The 22,608-nt window shown below is 35.2% G+C and overlaps 1 protein-coding gene across 4 annotated transcripts in view; it reads left to right on the forward strand.

Annotated features, from left to right (window-relative positions):
• The window catches only part of Camk2d (calcium/calmodulin dependent protein kinase II delta), a 249,777-nt gene that overhangs the window by 201,500 nt on the left and 25,669 nt on the right, over positions 1-22,608 (forward strand). For 2 of the 4 annotated variants that reach the window (XM_048333528.1, XM_048333530.1), the window contains exons 14-15: positions 7,008-7,049; positions 9,494-9,542. In XM_048333528.1, coding sequence (XP_048189485.1) covers positions 7,008-7,049; positions 9,494-9,542 — 91 coding nt within the window. Of the gene's footprint in view, positions 1-7,007; positions 7,050-9,493; positions 9,592-9,623; positions 9,670-22,608 lie in introns of those variants that run through there. The other 2 variants (XM_048333531.1, XM_048333529.1) reach the window with 2 other exon arrangements.

Genomic DNA, 22,608 nt, shown 5'->3' on the forward strand with positions numbered 1-22,608 from the left:
TTACATGCCTGCTCTTGAAGAATTTTTTTCTTACTTTTAGATGTTGGACAATTTTATATTATTTAAATATAAATTCCAGGTTTAGGAAAGCTCATATTTGTTAAGGATGAAGCTTAAAATACCAAATAATACTTTCATAAAAGTTTTATCTTTCTATTTGATTATATATTAAGTGATAATGAAAATTATACTATTATATAGAGTTCCTATAGAAACTAACTCTAAATTCTCTCTGTGGAAACCAAATTCTTTTCTAAATAATTATAACGTATCCTTAAATGTCACCAAAAACTAGATAACATCTTTTAGACAGTCTGGAAAACTGGATGTCATATGACCAAATTTCTCTGCTTGAGAAGTTTTTTTGAAGGTCTTAATTGTTCTTATATTTCTGTTATAAGGTTTGCAGATGTATTCAAGGTACAGAGTCTAAACAAATGATAGAAATGCTTCCAAGAAAGATGGCACAATATTTTGACTTTCTTGGATTTCTAGTTACAATAATATAATGTATTTTCTACCGGTTATATTTATTTTAAGGGAATTTACTTTGAGTAAAAATGTAACCTTAATATCTGCATAATCCTATTTGCTATCTTTCCACAGCCTCACTTGAATGTTGTAAATTGTTAATCTTTTTCTTTCTCTTCCAATAGCAGATTGCACACATTCCTCATCCATGCTTCAGTATTCTTGGAAAATAATTCATGTTCTAATATTTTAATATTTGAACTTGACCCAAAGTGAGGCGGTCAGTTCATAATGAAAACGGTGACATGGCCAATCATTTGTCCTTTCTTGTGTTCATGCCTCTCCATCTCTTCACCTCTTGTCTGTGCAATGAGGAATTTCCAGTCATGGGGACCATATACTATCTTTTAGAGTGGCATTTCCCTTTGCTAATTCCTTTCCTCAACCTGTAATTGTTTCTTCCTCTCACTTGCTTCATTCAGTTTAGATTTTAATGATAGTCAATATGCATATTTTCCCCAGCACGTACATTGGTGAAAATGTAATGCTTTGAAGTTGTCCAACTGTTTCAATGTGGGATTTTCTGTATTACTCAGTGGTGGAGAGCTGAGATTTCCTAGGAAATACTAATTTTCACTACTATCCTTCAACAGAATTAAACAGTTTTCGAACTTTTTTTTCCTCTCATAGTTCCCCTTTTAAGGACAAAATTATTCTATATTCCATAGATTGGTACTTTAAATTCAATGGGTCATTTTTTTTTCTTTTCCTTTCTCTTTGACTGGTCAATTCAGAAAAGGAAGTCCAGTTCGAGTGTTCAGATGATGGTGAGGATCTATCTCTGCCAGATTTCTCTTCCTGAAAAAAAAAAAATCACACTTAAGAATAAAGCAGTCTTATTTAAAAGCCTAACTTAGTAGTGTAAGTGGTAAAAAGTAGTTAGTGGTATTCAACTATCCAAACATAGCACCCCACTTGACAGAAGAGAGGTTTTTTTGTTTCTTTTATGCAATTGATTTTTTTTATATAAGAAGCCAAACCCTCACCACAGGCTACTAATGGGTTTATCTTCTGTAAGAACATAATTCAGATTTTTTTCCTCAAAAACAAAGAGATCATAACATAATACATGCCTACTCGAAAGTGAAGAAATACTATAGGATTATGTTCAAACAATCCTACCTACTAGAAGAGATTCTTAGTTCAAATAGACTGTAATACATTAACCCAGAAGTTTGTAAAAAATATGAAACCAGTCTTATAGAAGACCCATTCTAGCTAAACACTGTAGAAGAAGTATGAATTAACCTTGACACTTAAGAACTTCAATACCTCATATTTTTTCCATGCCTTATAAGAGTAATCCAATACATGATTAAAATATCTGATTACACTTAGTTGTTTTTTTAAGAGAAAAACAAAAGGTTATCCTTATATAATGTAAAATAACTGCATTCATTCATAGGTTTAAAAGGCATAGTTATGGTTAAACCATTGTTTGACTCTTTGAAAGGAAGTTCTTCCAGCTTTTTACTTAATTTTCTAATTATTGTTGAAATAATTCTTATGATGAATACCCCTAAAATATTTCCCACAGTTTAAAAAAAGATCATCAAACTAATTTTACATTAACAACAAAACAAAAAAGATCTTATACACATATATAATGATTGAAACGAGTAGAGGTTATTTAACACATGTGTTCCATCCATATCTGGTGATAAAGAATACTTTACCTGTGTAGAATTGCTTTTATTTGGGAAAGAGTGGAGATAGGGTACCGTGTGTGTGTGTGTGTGTGTGAGAGAGAGAGAGAGAGAGAGAGAGAGAGAGAGGAGTAAGTTTGCAAAGGTGTACATTCGGAACGTTCTCATTAAAATAATTTTTTAAAAAGCAGTTCTTAGCAAGCATACCCTAGAAATGAAAATCATTCGCATCAAAACAAGAATTAAAATATCTCAGACTATTTCTCTTTCATTAGCATCTACTTATAGAAAATAGAGAACATATTCAATACACATGAACTTGAATCACTTGACAAGAAGCCAGTTACTTTTGTGTCTGCATCCACTCCATTTTTATCACAATTTTCTACTAACATACGTACATTGTTATCCCTGTATAACAGATCACATGACATCTTATCTTTCGCTGGCTGTTCACAAATTTTGAGTTAAATTCTGTGCACTCTTATTTAAACAAAGTTTTTTTTCCTCTAAACCTATCTGCAAATATAGAATGATGACTTAATAAAGTTTTACAATTTATAAAAAGCTTTATTCTGCACGTCACGGAGCACAGCATTGCAGCTTGTTAAAATAACCCTGATACCAATAACTCTCTAAATAGTAAAGAGAAAAGCAAAACATGACATACATATATTTATTTTTGTTGCCTTCTGTCTTCCTGTCAATGACTATTTCAAAACTACCTATAGGTAGGCTATGCCTATGTAATCCTAGCTAATCAGAAGGCAGAGATCTGAGGATTGGGGTTTGTAGCCAGCCCAAGCACAGGAAAAAGCACAGGAGACTCTTATCTCCAATTAACTAACAAAACAATTGGAAGTGGAGCTGTGGCTCAAGTAATAAGTAGGACATCAGACTCGAGAGAAAAAAGCTAAGGGCTGTCATCCAGGCCTTGAGGTTAAGTTCCAGTGCTAGCACAAGAATGTAATTAATTAATTAATTAGTAATAAAGAAAAACTTAACCAACCTTAGGCATAAATTATGTATTTTTCCAAAAAGCCCAAGTGATTACAAGCATAATCACTTGCAAATATTGGTTGATTTTATGAAGTATGTGTTTCTCTTTAAGGGCAGAAGTACATTTCTACTCATATTAAAATTATGGGGCACATTCTTTTAGAAAAAAATGTTACAAAAATACTTAGATGATAACAGTATAAGAAAATGAATGTCGACTTCTATTTGTGTTTGGTAACCATAATGCAATGCGTCCTGCATGAATTTAAAATTATGGTATTATTTTTTTAGTCTTTTATTCTTTAGCTCCCCAAGTCAATAAAAGTTCCAAGTTGCCACTTGTCTACAAAGAATTTTCTCTGTCAGCCATTATACTATATATTGGCCCTTGAGTGTCTTTTACAACATAGCACCTATGGTGGGAAAGATAAGATTGCCTTTTTAAAGGCAAACTCAATTGTGTTAATGTGAAGGAATGGTAATAGCAAATATATTCTTCTATAATGGTAATAATTCTTGGAGAGTAACTACAGTATTGTCATCTTAAATATTGTTAAAAATGAAGTTCTTTTACCTGAAGCATACAGTGAAGAATTTCATTTCCCATTCATAATTGAAGATATATGTTTAACAGAGACCCAGAGTTATCTTTTAAAAAATAACTATCTTGACACATTTTATCAGAAGATCTAAGTTTTTAATTGGATATCTAATTAACAAAGTAATGACAGCTCCCCAAAGATGGATGGTTTATGCATGACTTCAGGCTCAAGAATAAAATGGAAAGGACAAAAAAAAAAAAAAGGAATGTATTTATAACAGTGAACAATTGGAAGCTTGGAAATAAAATCTAACTTGAAGAGTATGAAATGGCTATAATCACCTCATACTCTAAGTCTTGCTTTGAGCTTCATTGAAGCTCTTCTTTGTCTGTTTGCTCAGATAGCACAGGCAAAGCATGACAGGCATTGTCCCAGCCTGTGTGTGACCTGCGGAGACTAGCTGTGACCTCATTCCTCTCAATAATCATTGTGTCTGTCATGTTCATCTTTGGTGGCTCTTTATTTTCATGTCTATATCTCCATGTAGACATGCTACATATAGAGACATTGGCTACCAAGGAGCTCAAGGTGTCTGTTTCTATTTTCTGCATATCCACAGATAAACAACAAAGCCAACGTGGTTACCAGCCCCAAAGAAAATATTCCTACCCCAGCGCTGGTATACCTGACTCTTTTTAACCCTTCTTAAATTCTTGACTGTTTTCTGTTGTTCTCATTTGCTTTCACTATTTAGATTCATAAAGACCAAATATTTTATTCTGTGGTTATTGGTTTTGTTTTGATTTTTTTTTTGCTTTCCACGATATAAAAACAAATCCTTTCTCTCTTTTAATTTTCTTTTTGTTAAGATAGCTGTCAAGCAGTGTGTTTCTAACATGAGATTTTCTCATTTCATTGTTAAACATTGTACTGGTCTCTAGTTGAAATGGTTGCATGCTGCATTAGAAATTCAGTAGAATGTGCTTTCGTTTCTCTTAGCTCTGCCAATGATGATAGCTCTACAACATGTAAATCCTGATTTTTTCTATTTGTGACATAAATGTTGACATCAAGGAGAGCTAACAGGATGATTGCTAGACAACAAAAGTAGACCTTATTCAGAATTCCCATTTGCCTTTTAGCGAAAGACAACATGGCTTTGTAAGAATTCACATTTTTTTAAGATAAAGAGGCACTGGATAATTTTTTTTTAAATTTGTGTGTTGTATTTGGAATGAAATTTTCACTGTTTCACTTTAATCCAATAAATAAAATCACATATCATATAACTCTGAATTATCTATGGAAACCAATTTTGTACACTTTAATCAATCTACTTTAATCAATCAATTAACAACTAAATCAAGGCAGGTGCTGGTGGCTTTTGCCTTATAAACCTAGTTACTCAGGAGGCTAAGATCTGACAACCATAGTTTAAAGTCAACTTGTACAGGACAAACCAAGTAAGCACCCCCCATAAAGCTAGAAGTAGATCTGTGGCTCAAGTAGTAGAGTGCTGTCCTTGAGCAAAAGAGCTAAAGGACATTTCACAGGCCCTGAGTTCAAAGCTCCAGTACCATCACAAAAGAGAAAAAAAAAAAATCACATAGCACAGACCTTTGAATTAACAATGGAAAACAGTTTTGTCCATTTAAATTGGATCCACACAATTAACTAAATCAGTGTAACAGTTAAAGGTGGTGCTGTGTTAAATTCAAGAATTTGAATACTGGAACCCAGTAATCTGCATTTATAATGCTTTCTTTAGACTTTAGTTTGCGATTTTCAGCACTGATTTTGATTTATTAGTATCCCTAGACTATTATTTTTATTTTTTTAATGTTAGGAAGTTTTTTTTCACGTAAGTTACCAAGTTGTCTTAAAAAATATTTAAAGAGGGGCTGGGGATATGGCCTAGTGGCAAGAGTGCTTGACTCGTATACATGAGGCCCTGGGTTCAATTCCCCAGCACAACATATACAGAAAACGGCCAGAAGTGGCGCTGTGGCTCAAGTGGCAGAGTGCTAGCCTTGAGCAAAAGGAAGCCAGGGAGAGTGCTCAGGCCCTGAGTTCAAGGCCCAGAACTGGCCAAAACAAAAAAAAATATTTAAAGAGAAGACACACGAAGATAGCAGATTATGAGGGCTGAAGGTCTAGCTCTGTTAGAAAAATTGCCTTGGCCCTGGATTTGATCCCCACTATCCCAAAAAAGAAAAGGAAAGAAAAGCCAAGAAGAAAAGAAAGGGAAAGGGAAGGAAAGGGAAAAAAAGGAGAAGTGAAAGCAAGGGAGGCTAGAAGGGAAGGATTAAAAGTAAGGCAAGTTACTTATCAGTAAAATCAATGTTGTTCATGACTCTCACTAAGGAGAGGAAGAAAGGAAGTAATATTTAATATTTAATGCAAACTGTCCTGATAGGAAAGTACATGTAGTAGAAGAAAATTCAGTGGATTACAGTAAGAAAGTGTCATCCTTTCTTAAAAACCCAAAATCTCAATTATTTAAATATGACTCCTCACTATAGAATTTATTTTCTAATAGAAAAATATTATTTTCTTGATGGGAAAACAGGACTTCACAGTCAAATATTCTCTATATCAAGTCCAGAAAGCAGACATCTTCTTTTAGATAGGAATCAGCATAGGTTTCAACAGCAGTGTATTTCTAAGTACTCACGATGACATAGGTAGTTCTAGGACCATCTAATGAATCGTTTTAACTGTCCTTACAATTTTTCATGGGCTTTTGAAATGTATTCTTTAGCACAACTTTTTAATAGATAGCCCAATGTTCCTAGATTTTCTGAGGGTATTCAGCTACATGCTACTTATGATGCCTTAACCAATCTCCAAAGCAATCCCACTGAAAAGTACCTTCACAGGGAATGGAAATTGTCTCTGAGAGCTTTATGTTTAGTGTTCATGGCCAGTTTTCTATGGATGGTCATCAACAGATCATTCATTAAAGAAGAAAGGACAGCTGCATGTGGCACTGGACTTGGTGAAACAATGAGTGCCTCTTTAAGTCTCCAGACTTCAAAGCCTTGTTGGCATTCTGAACAGGAATAAGGTCTTCTGCATGCTGCTTCTGGGTACAGAGGTGCCCTCTCTCCTGGGCCCAGCAGGGAAGTCTTTGATCAGAGCTCCTGTCAGCGGCAGCCTCTGACAGCAGTGAACATGGCTTCAGCTCTTGTCAGTATTTAGTGTTGTCAGTTGGCTCTCTCTACTTCTGTCCGTCAGACTAGTGAGGATGTACTTACCAATGCAAATGTTTATTTTTGTTCTCACTCAGGAGCCCCAAACTACTGTAATCCACAACCCTGATGGAAACAAGGTATTCAGAAAGAATCGGCATCATCTAGCTTGACAAGATTGCACATCTCAGCAAATGCGCTATACAATTATTCATTCATGATCCAATCAGAAAATCTTTACTTTGTTTTTCTTCCTACCATGCTTTCTTTTCTTTCTTTTCCTCTCTCTCTCTCTCTCTCTCTCTCTCTCTCTCTCTCTCTCTCTCTCTCTCTCTCTCTCTCATTGGCCTAGAAATACACAAGCTTTTTTTCAAAGAAAAAAATAACAAAATGACAGCTTGAACGATAAAACAATGATGCCTTGGGTTAAAAAAGAAAACGTGGAAGTCAGGTTGATCATTGAAAAAGTCTTTGTGTCAAGGTGGCTGTGTATCTTAAGCATTTCCATTTGGTCTCTTCTTTTCTCCATTACTGTTTGTGCGTTGTATGATGGATGTGTACTGCATGAAAGTTTAGAATTTCTTGCTACCATTCCATTGTCTTAAAAAATATCACCTTTGGTTCCTTCATAGGTTATCTTTGTTTTGTTTTTTTAATGCTGTTTTTTGAGTTTTATTCTATTCCATTGTCATGGTGTTTAGGAAGTTTTGTCTTTCAATTCCGTATTTTGATCGTGTTGCTGTGGTTTGTCATGAGTTTAAGGCGAATCAGAATTTACTTCTTGTGAAATGTGTTTATTGTTGAGGTATATGCATTTCTGTAACATTTAACTGCTTTTTTGCCAAATGAAGACTAATGTTTTCTACCTGTTGTAAATTATTTGTATAGCATGTTAACAAAATAATATCACTTGCATACATGTCTACACAAGGAAAGAAGACATTTTCTGAAAATATTCCCTGTTACCAGTTTAATCCTTTATATGCACTATTACAACTCTAAGGGGAGAAAAATGTAAATCCTCTGGCTTTTCTCAAACATTAGATACAGTTATGGGTCTTAGATTTCCTTACTCTTATCAATGATGTCAAAGACTTCACGAACATATTTAGCTGATCAATATGAAAACCACTAAAGTCAAAGAGCATAAAAATGTTGTGTTTGAGAATAGGATGTAGCTTGTAGTTATGGTGCTGGAAATGTTCTAAGCCTCTGAAAGACTTGAGATCATTAGGGCCATCTAACATAGGAGAATAATTTTTTAATAGCATTAGCAAATGAATGACTAGGCATCACAGCTGGAGTGCACGCTTTGTCGTTCTACCTCTGTCATTTGTAAGAGTGGCTGCATGTGTTTCTTGCTTTTGTGAGTTGGTTTACAGTTTACAGTGCATGGGTTTACCTTGATTTAGCATTTAAGTCTAAATGTTCCATGACATTAAGAAGTGCATGAAGGCTTTTCTTTGGTTTTGTGTGTATGGAGACTCTGGATTTTTCATTAGTATATTCCCTTGGTTTTATATTGTATATTATATGTATGCATATATATTACTTTTCAAAATTATAAAATCTATAAAAAAAAACACTACGTGGGATTTGCATCACTTTCCAAAGTCTGGTTTTCATCACTAAACATAGAGCCCTTGATTGAAGTTGGTTTCCAATTTGTTTTAGTTCTAGCCTTTAATCATTCCAAGTAGAAAATTAGGTCTTTCTTATAAGCATTGCAAAGTTTCTTTGCTAGGTAATATTTCATTTGTTCATTTTTAATGAAAGCATTTATCAAACCATTTTTAGCAATCTTAATACTGGCAGTTACAATGTACGTTTAAGTATGCCTACTTATCTACAACTTAATTTGTAGTTTTATAAAAGAAGAGCTTTTTTTTTTTTTTCTTGTTCCAGGAGCAGCTTTCTATCAATGCTAGCCACTTTTATTTTGTAGAAGAATGGAAAAATTCTAACTGACCTTGAAAATAAACTATTTATTACAGTTATTTTGTGCTCATAAGAAACATAAAAAAATATTCTTATAACTACTTTCAGCCTACTTCAGCTTAATGCCTTTAGCTTCTTCATCAAATTCTTTCATGCAGTGAAACATTTTCTCCCCTTTCAAAGGAAGTACACAAATAGACGGTAAATATAGTGCCTGACATAGTATCTCACATAAAGGTACTATTTATTCGTGGCTTAATTAATTAGCTAACGAATTTAATTTCATATAAACACATATCCATTGCACTTTACAAGGCAGTGTAGCACCCACACATTTTATATAATTCTCAAAAAAAAAAAATCTGCATACCCCTACTGCTTCTAGCAATCACCCAGATTTAAATTGCACTAGAAATTAGACAACCAGAGTACTCCTTCTTTGAAATATTTGCAGCATTTGACACTTCATTTCTGTTGAAAACCACTTAACGTATTTTGTCCATTTGCATGTCAGCATCTGCACACAGCCTGCTGAAGAATTTTTGCATGATACTTATTCATCACTCGCCAATTGTGTTTTTTTTAAATGACAAACTCAAGTTGTTCATCAATGCAACTTAAAAAAAACATGTCTTCTTCTCAACAGGAGTCAACTGAGAGCTCAAATACAACCATTGAGGATGAAGATGTGAAAGGTATGACTAAAATGGGAAATCCTAGCTCAGAACTCCAGATTTATCAGTGGTTTTTAAAAAATGTTTAAAATAAGCAGTAAGATTTGGAAGGAGGCTTAATCTAAAAAAAAAAATATTTTCGTAATGAATAAGATGTCCATTTTCAGTTTTTCCTATTGTATATCTTTTTAACTTGCAGGTAATTGCACTACTAATAATGAATGACAACAACATAAATAATAACAATCTAAATATGCCAGTTAAAATGCAATATATGCAAATGTATATACGTATGAGGTATATCCATAAATCGTGTTTAGAAAACAATTTATATTCAGAGATGAAGTTTGAAAATAGCATTTAAACTTTTTGTGGTCTCAAGTAGGTACCAGTGAAATCTTTACACACATGGCAGCCTTAGATCCTGGGTTTTGTATTCCTTCATATCTTCTTAACCTCTAGTCATTTTTGTTGCCAGGGTTTTTGTTTTTTTAAGCTATTGAGGTATACTCAAGTCATCTGAACAAATAGACTTAACACGCGTTTGCAGCTAGCAGCCTTCCTTTGGCCAATCACTTGTTAAAAGGGTCCACCCAGCAGAGCCACGGTGACCCACACCTATATCCTAGCTACTCAGGAGGTTTAGATCTGAGAACTGAGGTTCGAAGACAGCTGAAGCAGAAGAGTCCACGAGACTCATCCCCAGTGAATCACCCAAAACCTAGATGTGGGGGTGTGGCTCAAGTGGTAGGGCACCAACCTTGGGTGACAAAGCTAAGAACATGTCCAAGTCCTAAGTTCAAGGCCCAGTCAGTACTGGTGCCAAAAGAAGAAGAAGTAGTAGTATGCATTTGGCTTTGGCTGCTTGTGCAGTGTTGCATTCAGTAATTTTTGCAATTCAGTATACAAAATTTCTACAGGCCCCTTGGCTGAAAAAATGGTAACAATAAAGATATTTAAAGTAGAACTATTGTAGGAAAATAAAAATGCTTTTAAAAGTGTAAAGATTTTGATCTAGTAGTTAATTCTACTTTATCTGGAAGGATGATGTACCTAATAATGTCACTAATGGCTGAAAATATATAGATAATATTAATGAAGTACAGTCTTTAGAAGTGGTATTCATGTTTTAGAACAAAGAACCAGGAAATTCTCTGACCAGGAAGATATACAGGCAATTTAGGAAATGAAAGTGACAGTACACTACAAGCTGCCAATCACCTCTGCTGACTTTTTCTCTTTTGGCTGACTAGAACAGCAGGTGCTATTCAAGTATGCTCTATTTATATTACAGAGTGCTGACCTAACTCTGCTTTAAGTAGTCAGTCATTATTTTCTACAGTGCAAAGGTGGATGGCTATGTCAAGGATTTTATTTTACAAGTCTATTTCTCTCACTGAGCTAAAATTTGAACTAAAGTAATTTTATGAATCGCTGTTGCCAGTCATATTAGGTAAAGAGATTATTTTTTAAAACCAAATAAACAGATGTTCCATTTAGCTTTTCCAATGATCCAGGAATCACCTTTCCTGCTCATGTTTTAGATTCATTTGCTCTTTCAACTAAACAGAATGTTTTCTATGGTCTTTCACTCTCCTCCTTCATCCATAGTTTTGAAATGAAGTTAGAATACTGAAATCTCATTATATGTGCAGTTCATCCAGCTAGGAATATTGTTTCTGTCTTGCTGATAATGAGAAGGGCTTTAATTAGTGATCTTTCTCACTTGAATTTGACTCTTCGGTTATTAAATACTGGTTTAGCATTGTTGTTCATAATTTATGTAAATATTAATGTACAAAGGAATCCTTCAGCCAAACATGGCAACACATACTTGATGCCAGCAATTGGATGCTAATAAAGTAAGATCTTGGGGGTGAAGTTAGCCTGAGCTACATAGCAAGTCCCCATCTCAAAAAGGGAGTGAGTGTCAGGCACAATAGCTCACACCTACAATCCTAGCTACTGGGATAGGAAGGTGGAGATTGGGTGAATTTTATTGGCTGGGGAAAATATTTGTGAATCCAATCCCGACCAATAAAATAAAGGCTGGTGATTATCCCAACCACAGGAGAAGCATAAGTAGGAGGATAGCAGTCCAATCGCCTGAAGCCTTATTTGGAAAATTTTAAAAAAAGCAAAGGGGCTTAGGATTTGACTCAACTGATAAACCACCATCTTGTAATCTCAACATCCTGAGTTCAAACTTTATTCCTGCCCAAAATAGATCCAAAAGAATGCCTTAAAGGGTTCACAAGTGAAAACAGTATTTGCCTTTATAGTGATGCTGAGTCTGCATGCATTATATTTAGCGTGATATTGACATAAAATAGAAATACATATTTGATAATTGAGTACAAGTTTTAGGTTGTTTTCCTTTTATTTACTGGGCCTACTAAATTATTTAAGCTTCTGTTTTATTTTACAACCATAGAGTGTCCACACAATCAACAGATATAGCACATTAGTCCTTATTCTATGTTCAACCCAGTCTTTTAGTAGGTTTTCCTTTTTTGAAAAATATTGAATGATATCAGAAATCTTTAAAACTAAACAATGCTTTGAAAGATCACCCAGGCAAGCCATTATTCTGAATGTAAGGCAGATGAGTGAATGAATGAAGTAATCATAAATGAATGTCATATGTTTGTTATACTGACAATAGACATGCTTGTGTAGGGAGCTCTCCACATATGAAGCCCAGTCCTCAAGAAACATCGTAACGGCCTTCTACTTGGACTACGCATGCTTCTCTTCACCTGCAACTCACTATCACTCTGGGCAGCTTAATAAGGAATGTGTTCATTGTTTGTTTCTGTTAGATCCCATATGTTTCTCTGTGTGTGTGTGTGTGTGTGTGTGTGTGTGTGTGTGTATCTGTATACCTATGTACTTATATGAAATGGTCAAAAAGATTAACTCATAACCTCATCAAAACTCAATCTCTGTTCACAACCATACCGTATCTAGAAATTGCCTTCCACACGTACAGCATTGGATGTCTTCCTTCTGTGCACAGTTTGGTTTCAGGATGAAACACCACAATTTCCAATAAGATCTTTCAGGCATGTTCCCGTAGCACATGACGGCAGGCAGGTCCGTGCGCTCCACACTCAAGCTGGCCCTCACAGCAACATCTAATGTAGGCTCCTAGTGTTTTGGGGTGTTCTTTGGGCTTTTGGTTCCACTGTGGCGTGATTGCTTCTCTGTTCCCTCTGCTGTAAATAACATAGGTGTGGGTCACTCACACCAAATTCTACTCAAAGTATTCATGCTCATGAACTTTGCTTGTTAAATGACTTTTGTTTTCAAAAAGGGCCTAGAGTTTATTCTTCAAAGGCAGTGTGTTTACTTCTTAGTGTTGGCCTTCTGTCTATTTGCACAACTCCCTAAATGTTGTCCTGTGTTACATAACTCAAATAGTGTTTCTGCTGCTGTGTTAGTAAACTCATAGCAAGAGTTGGGTAAACCAATAGAAGTCATAACAAAGCATAGTTACTGCTACTTACCTATATATGTATTTTGTTGGTTGAGTGGCTTGAACTCAGAGCCTGGGTGCTGTCCCTGAGTTTTTTTCTTTTTTTCTCAAGGCTAGCTCTCTACCACTTTGAGCCACAGCCCCACTTCTGGTTATCTGGTGGTTAATTAGAAATAATTTCACAGACTTTCCTACCCAGGCTGGCTTTGAATGACAATTCTCAGATCTCAACCTCCTGAGTAGCTAAGATTAGGAATGGTAAGCCAGCAGCACCTGGCCATTTTACATATTTTAAGGAAGAAAAGTTCTCCCAACTAGAACTTACATTTTCACAAATTAAAGTTTCTACACCAAAAGAAAAAAAATGTTGAAATATCCCTTTGCATTTCGAATGCCTCTCTAGTAAAACATACCATTTCATTAATTGCAGGTGTCATGGAACAGTGGTCATCATTAGCCTTTCATTAATAGAGGACAGCTCTCACCGTGCTCTGGGCACAGGTCTAAGGGAATCTAAGTGAAGTCAATGATCTTTAGTCCTTGGCACACAGTACGCATTTGAAGATTGCCCTTTGGGGGCTGGGGATATAGCCTAGTGGCAAGAGTGCCTGCTTCATATACACGAGGCCCTAGGTTCTATTCCCCAGCACCACATATACAGAAAACGGCCAGAAGCGGCGCTGTGGCTCAAGTGGCAGAGTGCTAGCCTTGAGCAAAAAGAAGCCAGGGACAGTGTGCTCAGGCCCTGAGTCCAAGCACCACGACTGGCAAAATAAATAAATAAATAAAAATAAAAATTAAATTAAAAAAGAAATTTAAAAAAAAAAAAAAAAAAAAAAAAAAAAAAAAGATTGCCCTTTGGTTGTGGCTGTAGCCACAGTTTGCAGGGGCTTTCATTGTATGTCATCATGCCTGTCCACCTCCTAACCTGCCCAGCACCATTACCCAGAGTGAGCTCCTTCTTCCTGACGAACACCCATCCATTCCGTCCATCTATGACTTACCCAGCATGTCAGATGTGTGCAACACCTGTCGAAGTTGGTGTCCTGTGTGTCCTTGTCATCTCTGTCACTCATCCTGCTTGCAACATCTCACTTCAGCTCGTCCCTCGGCAGCCACTTGGATGTCTTGCTACATTTCACTCTCCTAACAGGCTAGGACCTGTCTCTAGGCCAGTATGGCTCTCTACAACAAGCAGAAATCTTTAGCGATGAGACTGACTCAAGGGCAGGCCCATTCTTGTATAATCTATTTCTATTTCCTGAGGAGGTGATAAAGAAGCTGTATAGGATGTTTGCAGAAGGCTCAACTAAGGACAAAGATGTTGGTACCTTTATCTTTGGAATGGGGACCTGGCATTTGATGATAACTGGATGCCATGATGTGAGCCAGTCTACAGAATCTGTTGACAAATATGCTTTCTTTCTTTTTCTTTTCTTTTCTTTTCTATTTTTTTTTTTTTTGCCAGTCCTGGGGCTTGAACTCAAGGCCTAGGCACTGTCCCTGAGCTTCTTTTGCTCAGGGTTTGCGCTCTATCATTTGAGCCACAGCACCACTTCCAGCTTTTTCTGTTTATGTGGTACTGAGGAATGAACTCAGGGCTTCATGCATGCTAGGCAAGCACTCAACCACTGAGCCACCTTCTCGGCCTGACAAATACGCTTTCTATGTTCATCTTTCTGTAAATTTGTGTGTCATTGGACAGTGTGATGGCCGCATACTAAGATTCATCTATTCCTTTTTTTTTTTTTTTTTCTGATGTTAGGGCTTGAACTGAGAGGTCTGGGCACTGTCCCTAAGTTTTTCTGCTCAAAACAAGTTGTCTACTCCTTGATCCACTCATCCACTTCTGGTTTGCTTTTTGGTTTTGTTTTGTTTTGTTTTGAGGGTTTAAAAGTCTCATGGACTTTCCTGCTCAGGTTTACTTTGAACTGTGGTCCTCAGATCTCAGCCTCCTGAGTAGCTAGGATTATAGGCGTGTACCATGGGTACCTGACTAGATTCATCTATTCTTTAGATCTGTTTTATCAGTGAGGATCTTCAGTTCTGTGTGCGATTTCCTGAGGCAGATGGTCAAATGATACGTCGTTCCCTTGGCTGTGCATGCAGCCTCTCACACAGGATTTGTTGGACATGAATTTCTCACTTTCAGAAATATACAAATCAAGAAACTGTTGGATAGTTACTTAAGAACGTTTGGTAATGGGTTGGTTCTATGAGGTTAAAAATGTCTTTGAGAATCTGTAGTGTGTTATATAATAACATTTTAAAAATTAAATGATTTAGAATCATTTTTAAAGAAAATTTCTGGTCTGTGCATATGGATGGACCCAATGTTTGTTTGTTTTTGTTTAATTTTTAAATTAGGATCAGCAACTTATAAGACTAATTAGGAAATGCTACTCTACTAGGAATGTATAGTTGTCTCATTTTCTTTCCTTTTTTTTTGTCAAATTCTTTCTATTTTATCTCTGCATTCCCTCTAGATTTCTCTTTACTTGTTGCCTGTGTCGGGCTTGTAGCTCAAATTTCTCAGTGATAGCCTCCAGCTTATATAGCTCTCTGACAAAATACAGAGTCCCTGCTCTTGGCATCCTAGTTTAAAACAAGCTCCAAACTCAAAACTAAAATTAAAATTAACAAACCAGAACATACAACTGCTCATTTGTATCATTAGAAAAACAGACACATTCTCTATCTTAATAAATTTTCTAGCTCAGAGGTTCTATAAATAGCTTTTCTTGCAAGTTTGCAAAACTATGTAATGAGTTTTAGAAATAGCTATGGCAAAAAATAAAGTAGTATCATTTTGTGAACTAGTGCATAACTTCTAGAAGCATGTACATGTGGCTTTAATATCCAAAGTTCCACATCCAGATTCATCTCCACATGAGAAATATTTGGAAAGATAATAGAACCTACACTGAAAGTGTATAATTCACTTTCTTATCATTATCCCCTAAACAAAGCAATACCACTGTTTACATAACACTTACATCCTGTCAGGTGTTCGAAGTAATCTAGATGGTTAAAGTATACATTAGGATGTGTATAGGTTATTTGCAAACATGATGACCTTCTTTACAAGGAACTTGTATTTTTTTTCTTATCTACAACAGTCCTAGAACCAGTTCCCATGACTATCTAAACATTTCTAAACCTAAATCTAAAATATTAAATCTAGGCTTAACTTTAAAATCATTTTAATAATCATGTTGTTTAAAATTCTGACATTTGTTATTAATATATAAAGTTTTATGTGTGAATTTAAAACAGACATAATTAGATTCACCATTTATGCCATCAAATTTTTCATCAGTTGGAAAAATCTAATTGATAATACAGTACATAGACCGGAGAGAACCTTCTTGGTTTTGTTCCTGTGTCTATTTTCCCCCATTATCTAATTGAAACTTGCCCAATTTAATAAGCTGCTACATTTAAAGCTATGTATGAATTCAAAATATATTTGACTATCTTTTTTGTCATTTCTGATTAAAATTGTATGACATTATCTTTTCTTTATTCAGGAAAAATATAAAATATCAGTAGTGACTGGCTTGAACTCTAAAATCTACTTACTTCTAGATCCATTCTTTATCTAGCTTGCTTTGAGCAAGATGTATAACTACATGCAGTTCAGATACTGAAATCAATAAAACAGGCTTCTAAGTACTAAAATAGATTGTTATGAGATGCCATTATTATGTATGTACAATTATGCATTATAAAATAATATATAAAACTGGGAAAAAGAGAGGGACAAAGTGGCAGTGTCCAAAAAGAAATGTACTCATTACCTGACTTTTACAACTGTAATCCCTTTGTATAGTACCTTTATAATAACAATAAAAATTAATAGTATAAATACTAATGACAAACTAGGTATGATAATCATAGAATAATAATTTTCCAAGTTCAAAAAGAATAAATTGCTATGGTTTTATGGAAATGATTACAATTGGAAATAAATTGTCTACTAACCTATCTATTAAAAATGTTAGCAATAGTATTCTCAGACAATAAAATAGTTTAAACAGCACAAAATTATTATGGGTTCTATTTTATGTTCCTCATGTAACTAGTATACAGATGAACTGTTATCATGCCTAAAACTACTACTTGACCTCATTCCTTTCTGTATAGAAGTTAAACCCTAATTTTTTACTGTTTTATTAACTGTGACTTTTCCATAGTTCTTAAACTATTAGAATAAATGTAATTACATAAGTAAACTATATCTCCATTACTGAGTTTGTATCACTTTCTACTAATAAATGTACCTAGAAATTCTGTGAATTTTATGTATATTGTGATTTTTCTATGAGTCAGTGAAATAGTCTTAATATTTTTTGCTGTGAATCTTTTATATAATCCCTTTTATATATTCAGGAGAAGTAAGATCTAAACTTAGAGAGAAATTAGTCTTACTCCTGTGAAATTTTAATATTCTGTTATTGGTCAGCACTTATAGATCAATATATTAAATGAAGAAGTAGATAGTAGGAGAGAAAAGGAGAAATTTTAGTAAATGACAGAGCTCAATGAAAACTACTTGTTAAGGAAGTAAACATTGCTATTTGGAATAGTACCATGGAATCGCCTGAACTTTTTGCCCAGACTGGTCTGCAACCACAGTCCTCCGAAACATCCAGAATTACAAGCATGGGTCACCATGATCAGCTTCAAATACATTTTCTTTTTAAAATAAGTAGAGAAACGTTCTGTACATCTATTTCACAGCATGCGTGTTACAGAATACAATATTATTTTAAAATCATCACTGCATGCTGACATCTCTAAAGAGCATTTCTTTTTCTTCTTCCTCACACCCACTCTACTATCATTGCAGTCTGCAATTGTGATCAAATTTCATTACTCCTGTATATTATGTCTCTTTCCCAATGGGTCTGTGTTCAATCACACCTGTAAAAATTTGAATCTGATGTGACTATGCTATAGTCTAGATCCTTTAATATTTCTGAGGTCTCATTTGACAGCTTTCCTTGTCTCTTTAGTTTTGTTTATACACCACACTCAGTTTACTAGTAAATCCTCTGATTCCTTCTTCAAAGTAGCCCCTCCATTTTTTACATCAACTACCGCTCAATTACTTGACTGCTATTACTCTGGCACTCTGGCTCAAGAAGAAATCATGTTTTTCCTATTATTGTTGTTGTTATTGTTGTTATTTTGCTGGTACCAGTACTTGTGCTCTGGACCGCACACTCCTGTTTGGGTTTTTTTACTCACAGTTTGGTACTCTATCACTTGTGCCACCACTCCACTATGGCTTTTTGACAGTTATTTTGGAGATTTTTAGACTTATCTGACTGGCTGGTTTCAAGCCTGATCCTGTAAGTCTCAGTCTCCTGAATAGCTGGCATAACAGACATGAGCCAGCAGTGCCCAGCTAGTTAATGTTGACATAGCTTCATAGTCATTTGTCCTGCTTCTATGTTATCTGCCTGTAGTCCATTCTCAGGACAGTAGTCAGAGTGACCCTTAAAAAATACACCAGCTAATTTACTACTACTGCTGTGATTTGTCCAGTGTTTTGCTAGAGCCAATAGGATCCATTAAGACTACCCACTTCCACAGACAGCAGACTTGAACTCTGTTTCTATGTCAATACATGGTTCTGCCCAAGTGCCTTTGCACTGGTTATTTCCTGCCTGACATGCCCTGATACTGATTCCCAGGCGGCCACTTCCAGTTTAGTCTCTGTTCAAATATTACCCTTTTGGTGAGATCTTCCTTTAAAATTGCATCTCCTTTCAAAATCCAGTATTCATTTCTTTTTGTTGTTGTTGTTGTTTTATTTTTTCTTTTAGCATTTTACTATTTTCTAAAACATGGAATGGACTTATTTTAGTGACTGCCTCTTTTTCCTCTACTGAAACAAAAGTTTCCTCACGGAAAAGATTTATTTTTTCTGTTTTGTGCAAAAGTATATCCATAGAATATAGAGTAGTAGAATATAGAGGAGATGGTAGGAAGAAAAGTTTAGTAAATGAAGAAAAAATACTGGATATTAGCCATTCTGTGTCCTAATAGCTACTAAAATACCCAGAATTCACCAAGTTGCACCACAGCATTTTGTCTTCACATGACTCTCCCAACCCTAATTTAGCACAAAACAGGCTGGGGAGACCTCTGTAATCAAATGAATATTCAGCATGCATGATGATCTGAGTTCAGTTTCCACCCTCACATATATCACAAGATCTTCAATAGCTTCTTTCCCATTTGGGTGGCTTTGGTGAATAGACTAGATATGAATCCCAACCAACTTCTGCACGATCTGTGTAATTTGATTCCTTATGCAAATTATGACAGGGATGATATATCAGGACAATGGCAATTTCTGGTGGTACTGTCTAACAGCAATTACAGTTCATAGAGCCTGGTCACAATGGGCAAAGGGATTACCACATGCCCAATAGAGACCTGGCTTTTGGGTCTCAGGAAAAGCAGTGATCCCAGCCTGCTCTTCCCTTGAGCAAGTACTCTCAGCACAGAGTTCACTGAGAGTCCATCAATCCAGAGGGAACTAGGGGTGGGGGTGGGGGTTAGTATTACTGTTTCTATTACCTCCCCCATTTATTTTAGGGAATACCTATTAGTCAATGCCTATATCCAGCCAATTACAAGTAAACATGGGAGCTGCCCCAAACAACGAATACATTCAATTTTACATAACATACATGTGTTTTCTAATAAAATTTATTCAAGTCACATTTTTCCTTTAAGTCATAATGAATTTAAAACACCTAGAGTATTTTAGTGCACTTTTGGCATTCATAATAACAAAATACCACACCAGGCACTAATCAGTCTGTGAATTAATTGTCTAGTTTTTACGTTAATTAAGGTTGATTTGAATGCTTTAAGTTTTGAGTTCAGAGACATTTTTCTTCTTTAATTACCCGTAAGAGAGAAGTCTCAAAAGTGTTCTCTCATTTAAACTGATCCTTTCATCCCTGAGAATCACTTCACGAGAAACATTCACTGTTTTTGCCTATGTCATAGTTATCACTGTTAGGACTGAAAAAACTAAAGATGAGTTGATTGTGAGTTGATTGTTTTTGATAAAAGTAAAATACACACTTTTATAGAGTACACATTTAAAAATACATTGAAAATCTTCTTAAGCCTTCCTTTCAGAGGCTGTGATGACTCATTTCTATGTTCTTCAATGAGACATTAACCAGATAAAAGTGAGCAGATTAAGTGTGCATGACCTGTTATTTGTTTTTGAAATGATTTTATATAGGATCATTGACTTCTGCATTACTATCATTGGATTTGGTTATTTGGAATATATCTAGAAAAAATACAGATGGCAAATGTTAAGAATTTTGGATTTTAGGAGTTTTGAGGTAATAAATACATATTGCATATGATTTTCAAACTTAGAAAGAACAAGCCATGAGCTAGTGATTCATGCATATAATCCTAGCCATTCAGAAAGCTAACATCTGAGGACTGTAGTTTAAAGACAACCCAAGCAGGAAAGTCTGTGGAACTCTTACCTGCAATAAACTACCCTCTCCTCAAAAGAAGCCAGAAGTAGAGCTGTAGCTCAAGTGGTATGAGTGCTAGCCTTGAGCACACAGAGCTCATGAGCAGCACCCTGGCCTTTAGTTCAAGCCCCAGGATGATGCAAAAAAAAAAGAACTACAAAATTTTTTTTCTCCATGATATCATTTGAACTAGGAAATGTTTCCAATTGAAGAAAATAACATGTTGAGGTAATGTCTATTTTAAGAAGAGAATTTTTCTCTATGTGCAGCCTACTTAAAATTAATGCCTTCTAATCAACTATTGTATCACATTATTCAAACTTAAACTGAATATAAACATATTCATGAATAATAGAGAAATAACTTGGAAAAGATTCATGGCCTATAATAAAAGAAAATGGAGCTTGCTTCCTGGATACCACATTGATTTTTTTAAGAGGTGTTTTTACCAATGTAGAAATAAAGTGAGCACTTAAGATTACATATTTAAATCAATAGAGGCAATAGACACTCTTTGTCCATAGCCTTCATAAAAAGATAGGTGCTTATGAAAGAACCTACTAATGTTCTTTAAATATAGGAAGACTTTATGAAATTTCAGTGTAGTGCTTACCTATTACTGAAGATTGTTAACAAAAAAAAAACCCCACTTATTTGAAGTAAGTTTGAAAACAACTTGAATTGTTATCTGTAGAGAGGAGAGGTATAGATTATTGGGGGCTTTCTTCATTATTGGGCTTTCCCAAAGCCCTTATTTCTCAGTAGTGGTGTATGCTTAGGATTGATCTATTCACATATAGTACTAGAGATAACATTTGAAAGCCATCCCTAATGACTTTCAAGAATTTCTGAATCAGTATCACCATTTTATCCCAGTGTTATTTTCTATGAAGGAATCCGTCCTACTATTGCCTTGTTTGATGTAGACATGAATTTTCTAGTTATAGCATGTTACTAATTCACCTGAGTGATATCTTTGATAAGTACTTGTCTTTTGAATGAGCAAATAAAAGACAAACAGCATGTCCACACACAAAGAAGCATTTGTTCCTAGTGATCTTTTATCATTGATAGTTGGCAGTTATTTACATTTTTAACTCGTGTTAGAATAAGTGAGAATAAGACATGCATATTCAGCTGTGAAATAGATGGTTTATAAATTTAATTTTGACTACATCCACATTGTTGATAGCAAAAACCTGAGCCTATTGATACCAGCATTGCTGAGCCTCTAATATTTGACCAAAATATTTCAATAAACATCTTTAAATTATTTTTACAAGTTGAATTTAGACTAGACTATCTCAAAAAATTGTTACAAAATGTAATTGTGAGCTTTCACAAGTGTTGGCTACTCTGACCATTCAGGCAATTTTGATCTGGTGGTATGTTTTCACCTTCCCACATTAAACTTTGAAAAACAGAGTAACTAGCTCTCGATCCTAGTTTTCTTATTATGTCTGTCATAGGCATGACAGGGACTCATATCACTCTGTGTATTTGTATGTATGTGTGTCTGTAGTGGAAACAGAATGCACAAGTGATTTCATCTGATCCTAAATAAGTCTTGGAAGTTGTGGTAGGTCTTTGTTATCCAGGGTGACTCTGCTTTATCTTTTTTACTGCTGTTTGTTGTTGTTTCAAGTAGTGAAGGACAAACATAAGGCCCTTGCACTTGCTACACACATTTTTTATCACTAATTTGCATTATCAGTCCAGTGATTGATATCTCAGAAGGCTACCATATTGATCCAGTTTGAATACCTAGACCCATATATTACACAAGGTCCTGTCCTTTGGACCTGTAATGCTGTTGACAAATATGCTATCAATTGATCCAAATGATTCATAATTCTCTCATAATTTTCCAGCTTAAAAAGTAAATGTTAGAACTGTTGTATTTGTGTCATAAACAATTCCACTAGTTCCTCCGTTATTTTTGTTTGTGGATGCTCTATAAACAAGGCATGGGAGAGCTGGGAGAGCGTGAGTGGGTTCTACTGTATGTTTTGGGAGTTCACCTTGCTTTTCTCCCTTCCTGAGACCTGATTCCCTCATTTATTCAGGAAGGTACAGACTGGAG

Source organism: Perognathus longimembris, chromosome 24, assembly GCF_023159225.1.
Source record: "Perognathus longimembris pacificus isolate PPM17 chromosome 24, ASM2315922v1, whole genome shotgun sequence".
NCBI lineage: Eukaryota > Metazoa > Chordata > Mammalia > Rodentia > Heteromyidae > Perognathus > Perognathus longimembris.